The sequence below is a fragment of the Lepidochelys olivacea genome (genome assembly GCF_965140295.1).
Source record: "Lepidochelys olivacea isolate rLepOli2 genome assembly, chromosome: 2".
Taxonomy (NCBI): domain Eukaryota; kingdom Metazoa; phylum Chordata; order Testudines; family Cheloniidae; genus Lepidochelys; species Lepidochelys olivacea.
This window is the reverse complement of record NC_140412.1, coordinates 70572677-70586825: the sequence shown is the minus strand read 5'-3', so window position 1 is coordinate 70586825 and position 14149 is coordinate 70572677. Positions and strand designations below refer to the sequence as shown.

Genomic DNA, 14149 nt, shown 5'->3' with positions numbered 1-14149 from the left:
AACATACCAAGACATACATAATAGTAAATCTAATCTCTAAACTGCAAGGAGCCATGAGTTAATGCTCTGTGGATAAGGCACTGGATCTTAGAGAGCAGATTAGCATGTCTGTCTGCACAACTGTCAAAACTGCAGTAAAGACCCAGCAAACTGCAAGAGGTCCAGACATTTGCTCATGTATGTAAGGGAAAAGTTAACTCTTCTGATGCTGTTGCCATTCAGCCGAATGTTTGGGATTTGGTTTTGTTTCCTAGTTAAAGGATAGTGCTTTTCCAAGAGCGCTCATTGTGGAATCAGATCCAGGGACAGCTCTTTATACAATCAATGTGGAGGCAATATTTGCTCCCCTTTTGGGCACACAGCAATAATGCAGACAGTTACAAGGCAAAGGAAACCCTAAAGAATGAAAATGAGGAAGACTCCAAGGAAGCTTGGCAGCTTTTTAAGGTAAGAACAAGCCCAGAGTTATCCAAATGTCTTGGTGGAGTAGGAAAAGGGGGTGTCTGAAAAGAGTAAGAAAGCACTGGTATATTCACACCAATAATTGGACTTGTCACTTAGAATTCTCTAAAGTTCTATTTATTTAGCCTTTCCTTTTTACGAAATCTAGTCAGCTGCAATCTCATCTCCAGCATATGTTGTAATTGCAATGAAAATGGAACCGATCAGGTTTCCCCCAAATTTTCCTGGGTTGCTTTCAAACAAATTAAACAGAACGGTTTAATTCAGAAAAAGGGATTACGCTTGCATGAGCTAATTTATAGTAATCAATTGAGGGGAATAAGACAGTTGCATGGTGGTCTAGGAGAATATATAGTAAGATGAAGAGATCCAGATTTTTACTGACATTACCCCCAGATGTGTTCTGTTCATACGTGTCAGGAATATACCCTGGAGAAAATGTATGAAGATGGGTATGTGGGATGTGTTCAGATATAGGGCAATACAGAAATCACTCAAGGGTGCAACATTAACCACCCTTTTGTAAAACTGTGGAGCTAAAGTATTTTTCTTTCGTTAAAAACCAATTCCCAGAGGTGATAACTGTCTGCCGTAGGTTTGAAAGCTGACTGAGGGTGTGAAACAACATTATCTATGTGGAGCGTGGGTGTGAGTGCAGTTGCAAAGGAAAGAGGTCAAATCGTTCTAGAGCTCTGGACTTTTTAGAATTGGTGCAGCTCCACTGTGTTGTGGGGCAGACAACTTGATTCCTGAAACACATGCAGGGGATCCATACCTTCTCTGCACTGCAAAGCCCAGCTCCATTAGACTCACTAAGCACCAGTGAGGCAGGAGGGAGAGAGTTTGGAGACAAACTGTAACAGGGTACAGCCAATAGAGCAAGGATGAACCAGCTGTTTCCGGAACCAATGCATGTCATAGAATCATAGAAGTTAGGGTATGTCTACACTACGGAATAAGGTCGAATTTATAGAAGTCGGTTTTTTAGAAATCGGTTTTATATATTCGAGTGTGTGTGTCCCCACAGAAAATGCTCTAAGTGCATTAAGTGCATTAACTCGGCGGAGCGCTTCCACAGTACCGAGGCTAGAGTCGACTTCCGGAGCGTTGCACTGTGGGTAGCTATCCCACAGTTCCCGCAGTCTCCGCTGCCCATTGGAATTCTGGGTTGAGATCCCAATGCCTGATGGGGCTAAAACATTGTCGCGGGTGGTTCTGGGTACATATCGTCAGGCCCCCGTTCCCTCCCTCCCTCCGTGAAAGCAAGGGCAGACAATCATTTCGCGCCTTTTTTCCTGAGTTACCTGTGCAGACGCCATACCACTGCAAGCATGGTGCCCGCTCAGGTAACCGTCACCCTATCTCCTGGGTGCTGGCAGACACGGTACGGCATTGCTACACAGTAGCAGCAACCCCTTGCCTTGTGGCAGCAGACGGTACAGTACGACTGGTAGCCATCATCGTCATGTCCGAGATGCTCCTGGCCACGTCGGCTGGGAGCGCCTGGGCAGACATGGGCGCAGGGACTGAATTTGGAGTGACTTGACCAGGTCACTCTCTTTAGTCCTGCAGTCAGTCCTATTGAACCGTCTTACGGTGAGCGGGCAGGCGATACGGACTGCTAGCAATCATACTGTACCATCTTCTGCTGAGCAGCCATGAGATGTAGATGGCATGCAGTCCTTCTGCACCGTCTGCTGCCAGCCAAAGATGTAAAAGATAGATGGAGTGGATCAAAACAAGAAATAGACCAGATTTGTTTTGTACTCATTTGCTTCCCCCCCTCCCCCGTCTAGGGGACTCATTCTTCTAGATCACACTGCAGTCACTCACAGAGAAGGTGCAGCGAGGTAAATCTAGCCATGTATCAATCAGAGGCCAGGCTAACCTTCTTGTTCCAATAAGGACAATAACTTAGGTGCACCGTTTCTTATTGGAACCCTCCGTGAAGTCCTGCCTGAAATACTCCTTGATGTAAAGCCACCCCCTTTGTTGATTTTAGCTCCCTGAAGCCAACCCTGTAAGCCGTGTCCTCAGTCGCCCCTCCCGGCGTCAGAGCAACGGCAAACAATCGGGCATCTGAGAGTGCTGTCCAGAGCAGTCACAATGGAGCACTCTGATGGGGCTAAAACATTGTCGCGCGTGGTTCTGGGTACGTATCGTCAGGCCCCCGTTCCCTCCCTCCCTCCGTGAAAGCAAGAGCAGACAATCATTTCGCGCCTTTTTTCCTGAGTTACCTGTGCAGACGCCATACCACGGCAAGCATGGAGCCCGCTCAGGTAACCGTCACCCTATGTCTCCTGGGTGCTGGCAGACGCGGTACGGCTTTGCTGCACAGTAGCAGCAACCCATTGCCTTCTGGCAGCAGACGGTGCAATACGACTGGTACTTGTCCTCGTCGTGTCCGAGGTGCTCCTGGTCACGTCAGCTGGGAGCGCCTGGGCAGACATGGGCGCAGGGACTAAATTTGGAGTGACTTGACCAGGTCATTCTCTTTAGTCCTGCAGTCAGTCCTATTGAACCGTCTTATGGTGAGCGGGCAGGTGATACGGAGTGCTAGCAGTCGTACTGTACCATCTTCTGCCAGGCAGGCAAGAAATGAGGATGGCTAGCAGTCGTACTGTACCATCTTCTGCCAGGCAGGCAAGAGATGAGGATTGCTAGCAGTCGTATTGTACCATCTTCTGCCAGGCAGGCAAGAGATGAGGATGGCTAGCAGTCATACTGTACCATCTTCTGCCAAGCAGCCATGAAATGTGGATGGCATGCAGTCCTTCTGCACCGTCTGCTGCCAGCCAAAGATGTAAAAGATAGATGGAGTGGGTCAAAACAAGAAATAGACCAGATTTGTTTTGTACTCATTTGCCTCCTCCCCTGTCTAGGGGACTCATTCCTCTAGGTCACACTGCAGTCACTCACAGAGAAGGTGCAGCGAGGTAAATCTAGCCATGTATCAATCAGAGGCCAGGCTAACCTCCTTGTTCCAATAAGAACGATAACTTAGGTGCACCATTTCTTATTGGAACACTCCGTGAAGTCCTGCCTGAAATACTCCTTGATGTACAGGCACTCCCTTTGTTGATTTTAGCTCCCTGAAGCCAACCCTGTAAGCCATGTCGTCAGTCGCCCCTCCCTCCGTCAGAGCAACGGCAGGCAATCGTTCTGCGTCTTTTTTCTGTGCGGACGCCATACCAAGGTAAGCATGGAGGCCGCTCAGCTCACTTTGGCAATTAGGAGCACATTAAACACCACACGCATTATCCAGCAGTATATGCAGCACCAGAACCTGGCAAAGCGATACCGGGCGAGGAGGCGACGTCAGTGCGGTCACGTGAGTGATCAGGACATGGACACAGATTTCTCTGAAAGCATGGGCCCTCCCAATGCATGCATCATGGTGCTAATGGGGCAGGTTCATGCTGTGGAACGCTGATTCTGGGCTCGGGAAACAAGCACAGACTGGTGGGACCGCATAGTGTTGCAGGTCTGGGACGATTCCCAGTGGCTGCGAAACTTTCGCATGCGTAAGGGCACTTTCATGGAACTTTGTGACTTGCTTTCCCCTGCCCTGAGGCGCATGAATACCAAGATGAGAGCAGCCCTCACAGTTGAGAAGCGAGTGGCAATAGCCCTGTGGAAGCTTGCAACGCCAGACAGCTACCGGTCAGTTGGGAATCAATTTGGAGTGGGCAAATCTACTGTGGGGGCTGCTGTGATGCAAGTAGCCCACGCAATCAAAGATCTGCTGATATCAAGGGTAGTGACCCTGGGAAATGTGCAGGTCATAGTGGATGGCTTTGCTGCAATGGGATTCCCTAACTGTGGTGGGGCTATAGACGGAACCCATATCCCTATCTTGGCACCGGAGCACCAAGCCGCCGAGTACATAAACCGCAAGGGGTACTTTTCGATAGTGCTGCAAGCTCTGGTGGATCACAAGGGACGTTTCACCAACATCAACCTGGGATGGCTAGGAAAGGTGCATGATGCTCGCATCTTCAGGAACTCTGGTCTGTTTCAAAAGCTGCAGGAAGGGACTTTATTCCCAGACCAGAAAATAACTGTTGGGGATGTTGAAATGCCTATATGTATCCTTGGGGACCCAGCCTACCCCTTAATGCCATGGCTCATGAAGCCGTACACAGGCAGCCTGGACAGTAGTCAGGAGCTGTTCAACTACAGGCTGAGCAAGTGCAGAATGGTGGTAGAATGTGCATTTGGACGTTTAAAGTCGCGCTGGCGCAGTTTACTGACTCACTTAGACCTCAGCGAAACCAATATTCCCACTGTTATTACTGCTTGCTGTGTGCTCCACAATATCTGTGAGAGTAAGGGGGAGACGTTTATGGCGTGGTGGTAGGTTGAGGCAAATCGCCTGGCTGCTGGTTACGCGCAGCCAGACACCAGGGCGGTTAGAAGAGCACAGGAGGGCGCGGTATGCATCAGAGAAGCTTTGAAAACCAGTTTCATGACTGGCCAGGCTACAGTGTGAAAGTTCTGTTTGTTTCTCCTTGATGAAACCCCCCGCCCCTTGCTTCACTCTACTTCCCTGTAAGCTAACCATCCGCCCCTCCTCCCTTCAATCACAATTGCTTGCAGAGGCAATAAAGTCATTGTTGCTTCACATTCATGCATTCTTTATTCATTCATCACACAAATAGGGGGATGACTACCAAGGTAGCCCAGGAGGGGTGGTGGAGGAGGGAAGGAAAATGCCACACAGCACTTTAAAAGTTTACAACTTTAAAATTTATTGAATGACAGCCTTCTTTTTTTTGGGCAATCCTCTGTGGTGGAGTGGCTGGTTGGCTGGAGGCCCCCCCACCGCGTTCTTGGGCGTCTGGGTGTGGAGGCTATGGAACTTGGGGAGGAGGACGGTTGGTTACAGAGGGGCTGCAGTGGCAGTCTGTGCTCCAGCTGCCTTTGCTGCAGCTCAACCATACACTGGAGCATACTGGTTTGGTCCTGCAGCAGCCTCAGCATTGAATCCTGCCTCCTCTCATCACGCTGCCGCCACATTTGAGCTTCAGCCCTGTCTTCAGCCCGCCACTTACTCTCTTCAGCCCGCCACTCACTCTCTTCAGCCCGCTACCTCTCCTCCCGGTCATTTTGTGCTTTCCTGCACTCTGACATTATTTGCCTCCACGCATTCGTCTGTGCTCTGTCTGTGTGGGAGGACAGCATGAGCTCGGAGAACATTTCATCGCGAGTGCATTTTTTTTTTCTTTCTAAGCTTCACTAGCCTCTGGGAAGGAGAAGATCCTGTGATCATTGAAACACATGCAGCTGGTGGAGAAAAAAAAAAGGGACAGCGGTATTTAAAAAGACATTTTATAAAACAGTGGCTACACTCTTTCAGGGTAAACCTTGCTGTTAACATTACATACATAGCACATGTGCTTTCGTTACAAGGTCGCATTTTGCCTCCTCCCACCGCGTGACTACCCCCTCAACCTTCCCCCCTCCCTGTGGCTAACAGCGGGGAACATTTCTGTTTAGCCACAGGCAAACAGCCCAGCAGGAATGGACTCCTCTGAGTGTCCCCTGAAGAAAACCACTCTATTTCAACCAGGTGACCATGAATTAGATCTCACTTTCCTGAGGATAACACAGAGAGATAAAGAACGGATGTTGTTTGAATGCCAGCAAACATACACTGCAATGCTTTGTTCTACAATGATTCCCGAGTACGTGTTACTGGCCTGGAGTGGTAAAGTGTCCTACCATGAAGGACGCAATAAGGCTGCCCTCCCCAGAAACCTTTTGCAAAGGCTTTAGGACTACATCTAGGAGAACCGCAAATGCCAGGGCAAAGTAATCCTTTCACATGCTTGCTTTTAAACCATGTATAGTATTTTAAAAGGTACACTCACCAGAGGTCCCTTCTCCGCCTGCTGGGTCCAGGAGGCAGCCTTGGGTGGGTTCGGGGGGTACTGGCTCCAGGTCTAGGGTGAGAAACAGTTCCTGGCTGTCGGGAAAACCGGTTTCTCCGCTTGCTTGCTGTGAGCTATCTACAACCTCCTCATCATCATCATCTTCTTCTTCGTCCCCAAAACCTGCTTCCGTATTGCCTCCATCTCCATTGAAGGAGTCAAACAACACGGCTGGGGTAGTGGTGGCTGAACCCCCTAAAATGGCATGCAGCTCATCATAGAAGCGGCATGTTTGGGGCTCTGACCCGGAGCGGCTGTTCGCCTCTCTGGTTTTCTGGTAGGCTTGCCTCAGCTCCTTCAGTTTCACGCGGCACTGCTTCGGGTCCCTCTTATGGCCTCTGTCCTTCATGCCCTGGGAGATTTTGACAAAGGTTTTGGCATTTTGAAAACTGGAACGGAGTTCTGATAGCACGGATTCCTCTCCCCAAACAGCGATCAGATCCCGTACCTCCCGTTCGGTCCATGCTGGAGCTCTTTTGCGATTCTGGGACTCCATCATGGTCACCTGTGCTGATGAGCTCTGCATGGTCACCTGCATCTTGCCACGCTGGCCAAACAGGAAATGAGATTCAAAAGTTCGCGGGTCTTTTCCTGTCTACCTTGCCAGTGCATCTGAGTTGAGAGTGCTGTCCAGAGCGGTCATAATGGAGCACTCTGGGATAGCTCCCGGAGGCCAATACCATCGAATTGTGTCCACAGTACCCCAAATTCAAGCCGGCAACGTCGATTTAAGCGCTAATCCACTTGTCAGGGGTGGAGTAAGGAAATCGATTTTAAGAGCCCTTTAAGTCGAAATAAAGGGCTTCATTGTGTGGACGGGTGCAGGTTTACATCGATTTAATGCTGCTAAATTCGACCTAAAGTCCTAGTGTAGACCAGGGCTTAGAGATGGAAATGGCTATTAGATATCCATTCCATTTCCCTGGGGCCAGGGCAGGGTTGTTCCCTAGAGTACATTTTCCTGTGTGTTATCCAGACCATGGCCCAAGACCTACACGGCCTCAGTTCTGCTGCTGTATTTTCTTGTAAAATTGAGGCCCTCACTATTACTGGTTATGTAAGAAGATGACTTGTGCTATCCGCAGTTTCATTTACCTACAGTACAAACATATAGTAACTAAACATCCCAAATGGCAGCACTTCTACCACTTTTCTGAGGAGGCTACTCCACAGCCTATTACATCAATGCGAGGAAGCTTTTCCTGGTACTCAGAATAAAACTTTCCTTTCATAATTTCATGTCGTTATTCCCATTTATATGCCCACAAACCACAATCTATTGATTATTACTGTCATGCCCAGGAACCCCATCATGGACCAAGACTCCCTTGTTTATTCTGGTACCATGTCACATAAGGAAAATAAAGCATGCTTGGGAGCTACTGAAGCTTGGAGGCCACAGTAGCAATCAGAGCCATTCCAAGGCCTTTTATGCCCTGGAGAGAGGAGAATGCCTTCTCTGTAAGCCTACAGAGAACCCCCCTGTACTAAGCCAATGTACTCTAGTAGGGCACAGAGTTTTAGGTTTAAGTCTTCATATGCGATAACAGAAGTATTACCGTTAGTTAAAATATGTTTTTCATGTTAACCTGCCTCAGGTTAGCTAAGTGATGTGTCCAAGGTGACATACCAGATCAATAGCTATGCTAGAAATGGAACCCAAGTGTTTTGACCTCAGCTCTAACCACTTGGTTGCAATCCCCATACAGATAGTTTTCCAACACAGGGCTTGTCTCAGTGTGCTTTGTATCTCAACGTATTCCTGTCAAGTGAAACAGTTTAATTTTAGCTCCTTTAAGAGGGATGAGGAGCTTTGATCTTTCGCACTTCTGTCTGAATGCAAGAGCTGATGTTTAGCTTTGTACAGGGATGATTCTGCAGAAACAAAGAGAGAGCTCATCGCAGCTTCTTTTTTCAAAGCTATTCTGCAATTGCACGAACATAAAAAAAATTAAACAAAAGACGTTTTGATTCACAAAGGCTTTTACTTTAGCATCAAGAAGAACTGCTGAGATTTTATGACTATATGTACTGTTCAGTGTTGCCTGAGAGCCTGTAATAATTCTACAGGCTATAATTAAAGGGTAATCTCTGCATAAATAGAGTAATAATTTATGCACATTAATGGCAGACTACTTGCATATTAATTAAGTGTAAGCTATCCAGTCTTCAGGACCATTTTGTACAAATTTGCAGTCTTGCTATTTTCACAGTTGTGTGATTGATGTACTTTATCTTTGAAATAGCCCCCAAATTCTCTCCTCTTGCCATGTACCTTTGAAATGCAAATATGCTAAATCCTGGGTTAATTAGGGTAATACTGTCAAAGACTATAACCCTCTTTCACATTAATTCAGACTCCTGAACATGGTTCCATAAATTGTTCAGCAAACCAATCCTAGACTGCCCTGTATCAAAGGGGTTTATGTTTTAATGACTATAAGCAGGCCTATTTAAGTGAAACAAAATATCATGTCAGTTACTAAATTGCTCATTCAGCCTGAGTTCTGAACAGACTAACTATGCGGATATGGAAAATCTAAACACTCCTCTCCACTAACATAGAAAGAGGGAAGCAGGAGCCAGTAACACTGAATTGATGGTACAGGAGAGAAATCAGCAGCTCTGCTACTTCCTCCCATCTTCCCCCTGGAAGGAACTATTGAAGTCACTCCTACCTAAGTCTGCCTGGGTTGAGTCCAGGGCAAGCTGGGGGATAAGCCATACTGTGGGACATGCTCCTCATGTCTGGGTGGATGACTACATTGAAGCAAGTGGCATTCAAGAAAAATATTGAATTAAAATGTAGTACCTTTATGTGTCCTCAGTCCTAGAGCCACAGCCAGAGCATCTTCAGAGCTGCTCTGACTTATGGTGCCAGCATGCTGTCAGGGCTCACCAGCACCCACTGTGCTCCGGTCATGCCCATTCCATCCCCAACACACCTCTTGGGACCAGGAGCAGGAGGCATAAGGCTGGTCATGTCAGCTGTACACCAACCAGGAATTTCTCAGTGCCAGGGAAATTCCAATCTGCCTTGGCAGGGTAGCTTTCCAGGCCCTTTGCACTGCCAATGCAGTGCCATAGTAGAGTAGAGACCAAAGATATGGGCCATCCTGCTCTACTTAATGAATCCTTTCAAGAGCCAAAGCAAAGATACATTACTTGTAAATGCCCTTTGCCTGATAAGTGCTTTCCATGAGCCTTATAAATACCCTGTAGTCATGGATTGCATTTTCATTGGCAGATTCTTTCCACAAGAACTAGGGGAATATAACTGTAGATTTCAAGCATTATAAGCTCAATCGGAACAGCTCAGCACTGCTCACTCATTTAGTTTAATAATATGGTGGCTCTTCCATCCCATTTATTTACAGTAGCTTAAAAAAATGCATCTCCATTTGCTTACTCAAAAGAAAAGATGCAATGAGGGACAAGAAATTCTAATAACAAAAATCTTCATTTCAAAAGCTGTTAAACCTTGCTTAGTGTGGTTGGGCAGCTGCCCCACACAGGTAGATGAAGGGTTAAAGCAGACCTCAGGGAGGTGGTGCAAAACCCAACCAATGGGAGGAGGGCTTGTAGAGAGCCAATCAGGAGAAGGTTTGTTGGAGCAGCCAATCAGGGTCAGAGAGGGCTATATAAGAAGGGCTGCTCAACAGAGATGGGGCAGTCTCTTCCTGGAGTGCAAGAGAGAAGAACTGGCTGCCTTAGAGAAACACTTTGGATAGAGTAGTGCTGGATAAGGTCAGGGGAGTAATAGAGAACTCTACCCTGAAGACCGCCAGATGGAGGCTCCTGAGACAAAGGGCTAGGAAGGGACTAGAGCTCCAGGGAAGTGGTCTAGGAAAATAGCTGGTGGGAGCTGGAGGAGTGGCACTATGTGGCTGCCAACTATGGGGTCCCTGGGTTGGGGCCTGGAGTAGTGGGGGGGCTGGCCCCCTCATTTTCCCCCACTTGCCACAGTTTACCCCTTGAGGTGAGGGGCTAGACCGAATATTTGGCCTGCAGTTTACCCCTTGAGGTGAGGGGCTAGACCGAAGGCTGCAGCAAGCCACAGTGGCAAGTGGATGGACTAGAGATTGCCGGTTTCCCTAGAAGGGGGGAGAAAGTGGAGTGGGGCATAGCTGGATAGCCATGCCCAGAAGAGGGCAACACAGGTCTTAGAGGCGGAGCAGTGATGGCGGTGAGACACCACTATGGGAAGGTGCACTGACAACCAAGAGCTAGTTCTGAGCACTGCCAGCAGGAGGCACTGAGGTAGTGAGTCCTACCCCGAGGACCGGCTCTAGGCACCAACAAAGCAAGCATGTGCTTGGGGCAGCTCATTTCAAGGGGTGGCATTCTGGCTTTTTTTTTTCCTTGGGTAGTTACACTCTGAGCTTGGGGTGGCAAAAAACCTAGAGCTGGCCCTACCTGCCCCGTTACACTTAGTGACTGCTACGTATGTACTGATCACATCAAGTACAAGGTCAGAGCCCTGAAAAGTCAGGAAAAGAAGAGTTAAGGTCACCATAAATCCCACACTAAGTGAAAACGCATTTAGATCAAGTATATGGAAATACACCTGTCTTCACAATTGAAGAACCTTATCTCCTGAGTCAAACTGAATACTATCCTTTCATCAATAGTCACAGAAACACAGCACAGAACATTTCTGAACAAGTAAAACTTAAAGAAACATGACAATTTAAACAATCAGCCTCAGCTGCAAGTATAGATACCTATCAAATTGCACTATTTTATATATATATAAAATATCCTAAAGAAAGAACCATTGTAAGTACAACTTTTCCACTGTCAGTTGAGATATATATTAACTGACTACAACAGACAAGCAATGCTTGCCTGACAACTCTACCCAGTTAAAAGGTGGTGATCTGGCTAGAAAATGTTACATTTGTTTTGCTCACTCAGTGTTGCAAGTGGTTCGTAAACCCATTCACATCTTAGGAAGGTGGGAGTGCCTCTCCAGAGGCTGAAGTTCTAGGGTGTGGGCTAACTAGTTCACATGGAGAAATGTTAGGACCAACCAAGTCTAAGGGGAAGGCTTGGGGTGGATTGTCTCATTTACTTTTCAGGTCCTTCTGTAAATAAAATAAATCCCCAAGTTTGGGCCTGCTGTAACCTGTGTGCATTGTGGTTTTGGAGCAATGGGTGGGGAAGTCACTTGCTCACAGTGATATGTTCTACCTAAATGTATTCTTTAAAGAAAAAATATTTAGATATCAAAATCAAGAACAAAAATCTATGGATCAGAGTTAGGTTGTTGTGTTGTGAGGAAATATAGCTTATTTTATATGTGAATAACTTGTAGGCATTTACTGTGATCCAGGTCATGTTTATAATATCCTTAACTATTCATTTACTTGTTTTCAGAGCTTGGTTTTTGTACATGATGTGATCGGTTCTTGTCTCTTATTAACCTTAACTGATCTTTTTTAAGCAAGACCCCAGATCATACTTCTGCTATGGGAGAACCCACAGGAAGGACCTCTGGGAAAGGGAATCTCTGTGGATTCTCTTATTGAGTTCCTCCATAAAGGTACAGATAAGAGGATGGTTTTTATACCTTTCAGACCTCCAAAGAAATAGGCTGTAAGACTCTGTGACAAGTAACTCTCACCATTAGAGCCACAGGGAGTTTCAAGTGGTCCCCCTCCCTGACATCTCCCCTTTCTGCTACTGTAGGATCAGTCCCTTCTATTGCAGCTCAGCCCTCTGTCTGGGTCCCACATTCCAATCCACTCCTTTTATCACATACAAAAGGGAATCCAATAGTAGAAAAGCTTTTGGTGCCCACAAGGGCTTCCGGGGTTTCTCCTTAGCTTTGGGCACAGGGCCTTCGCCATCTGGATTCCCCGCTGAGGGGTAGACTTCTATTTTTACCCCACCTCTAGGGGTTGATACAGGGAGCCCAGGTCCACCCTCTATACCAGCTCCAATCCAGGGCCTGATGATGGACAGCCAAGTTCTGCACCTTCGGGTGCTAAATAGCTGCCTCCCTAAATCACTCCCTAGCCGAGTCCCTTTTTCACCCCACAGAGTAAATTAAAGAACTGAATAAAAATAAAGTTTCTAATCTTCCCTAACAGTCACCAGTCTCTCCTTTGCAAGCTTGGTCAGGTCTCAAGCAACAGGCACTTCAGAGCAATGATTTCCTCAGGACAGAGTTCTGTTCCCTTCCACTGCTTCTTTTCTTTTGACCTGCTCCGCTCCCCCTTTTAAGCTCTACCTCCAGCTTATGCAGGCTCTGCAGGTGTGGCCAAGCAGGGTCACCTGGGCCCAGAGCTGCTCCTTAATCCCTCATTTTCCAGTGTGAGGTTTGTACGTCCCATCACAGACTCGCCTCCAGTCCTGGTGGATTTTTATTTCCAATGACATCAGTGATATAAACCAGGGAAAAGGCCAATATAGATTACTGTCATGCTCCTCTCTCTCCTTTTTATACCTGCCAACTCCTGTTGTGTTAAACAGTTGAAGTTAATTGCTTGAAAGGCCTCACCTCAATAAACTGAGTTTCTGTAGCATGTGACTTGGGCCCTAAACAAGAGGGCAAAAAGTGTATCTCAGTTTATATCCAGAATCTCTAAGCATGGATTAGGCTGGCTCATTCTCCAGTTGAAAAATTAATATGTGAGTCATGGCCCTGAATGCCAAGGATGTTTCTTCAAAGTGAAGTTTCCACCTGTTAGTTGGAATATTTGATTCTGCAAATTGGTTGTCAACTGATATAACTGACTACCCTTCCTGGAGGTCCTGATTAAATAAATCACATAAGCATGTGCTTAATATTAAGTCCATGAGTAGCGCATGCTTCAGTGCTTCACCTGATCAGCACCAGTGTGCTTATGTAGTACGCTGAGTCATCAAAATCTTACAACCTCAAATCACCACATTTGCTCAGTGTCTAGAGTCTCTCAATGTCTGGTTTAAATACAATACTTGGTTGTAAACAGCTATATTTAAACAAAAGCCAAACTCTACTGGGTTCTCTCCAGCCCTTTGGGAGAAGTAAGTATAAGCTACTGCAAATAGGTTCATTCTAGACTCACCCTGGCTCCTTTACGCTATTCTGACCGAATATTGGGGCTAAAATGAACCACAAGGGGCTGGGGAGAATTCAGTAGTTCAGGAAAGCATAGTGGCAATGTAAGTGACCCTCCCCATCTCACCCCCACACAGACACATGCACACACACAAGCCCTGGTATGAGTGAGGCAGAAACCATACTTAGTGCCCAGGGTTATGGAGATTTGGGGCTTCAGTGCAGCTCAGGAAAGGAGACCAGAATTTTGCTCATGTTGGACATATTTCAGCTCCTACTGTAGCCCAGAACCCAGATGAAGTAAAGCTACCTTTGCTCCCAATTCCCAATGGTCAGCCCTTCTGTCCTGTGTCTCTCAAGAGCCGCCCAGAATTTGGCCTAGAACATGTAGTGATGTACGTTGTTTGTTCCTTCATGGTTAGGGAAATATTTAAGGGTATTCTAGTGGCAGCCACGGAGACAGCAGCATGTTCTAGCCTGTTCAAAGATATGTGTCTCTGAGCAGCTGCGGGGAAGCAAGGGACCTCTTGATTCCAAAGGATCCCTTAAAATACACATGGATTTCAAAGGAGACATCAAAGACACTGCCCCTCATTGAAAACTAAGAGAAGATCCTCAACTGGCAAAACTTGTCATAGCTCTGTTGACATCAGTGGACCCCTGGCTATTTATAACAGCTGAGGATCTCCCCCAAAGTCAATGACAG

General features: G+C 46.9%; 1 protein-coding gene across 1 annotated transcript in view; it reads left to right on the top strand.

Annotated features, from left to right (window-relative positions):
• Window positions 1-324: 324 nt before the first annotated feature.
• Window positions 325-14149, top strand: part of RGS20 (regulator of G protein signaling 20) — a gene marked incomplete at its 5' end in the record, with an annotated part of 73697 nt that continues 59872 nt past the window's right edge. Inside the window, one exon of the mRNA XM_084619656.1 lies at window positions 325-447. Within this exon, the coding sequence (XP_084475782.1) occupies window positions 325-447 (123 nt within the window). The remainder of the gene's footprint in view (window positions 448-14149) is intronic.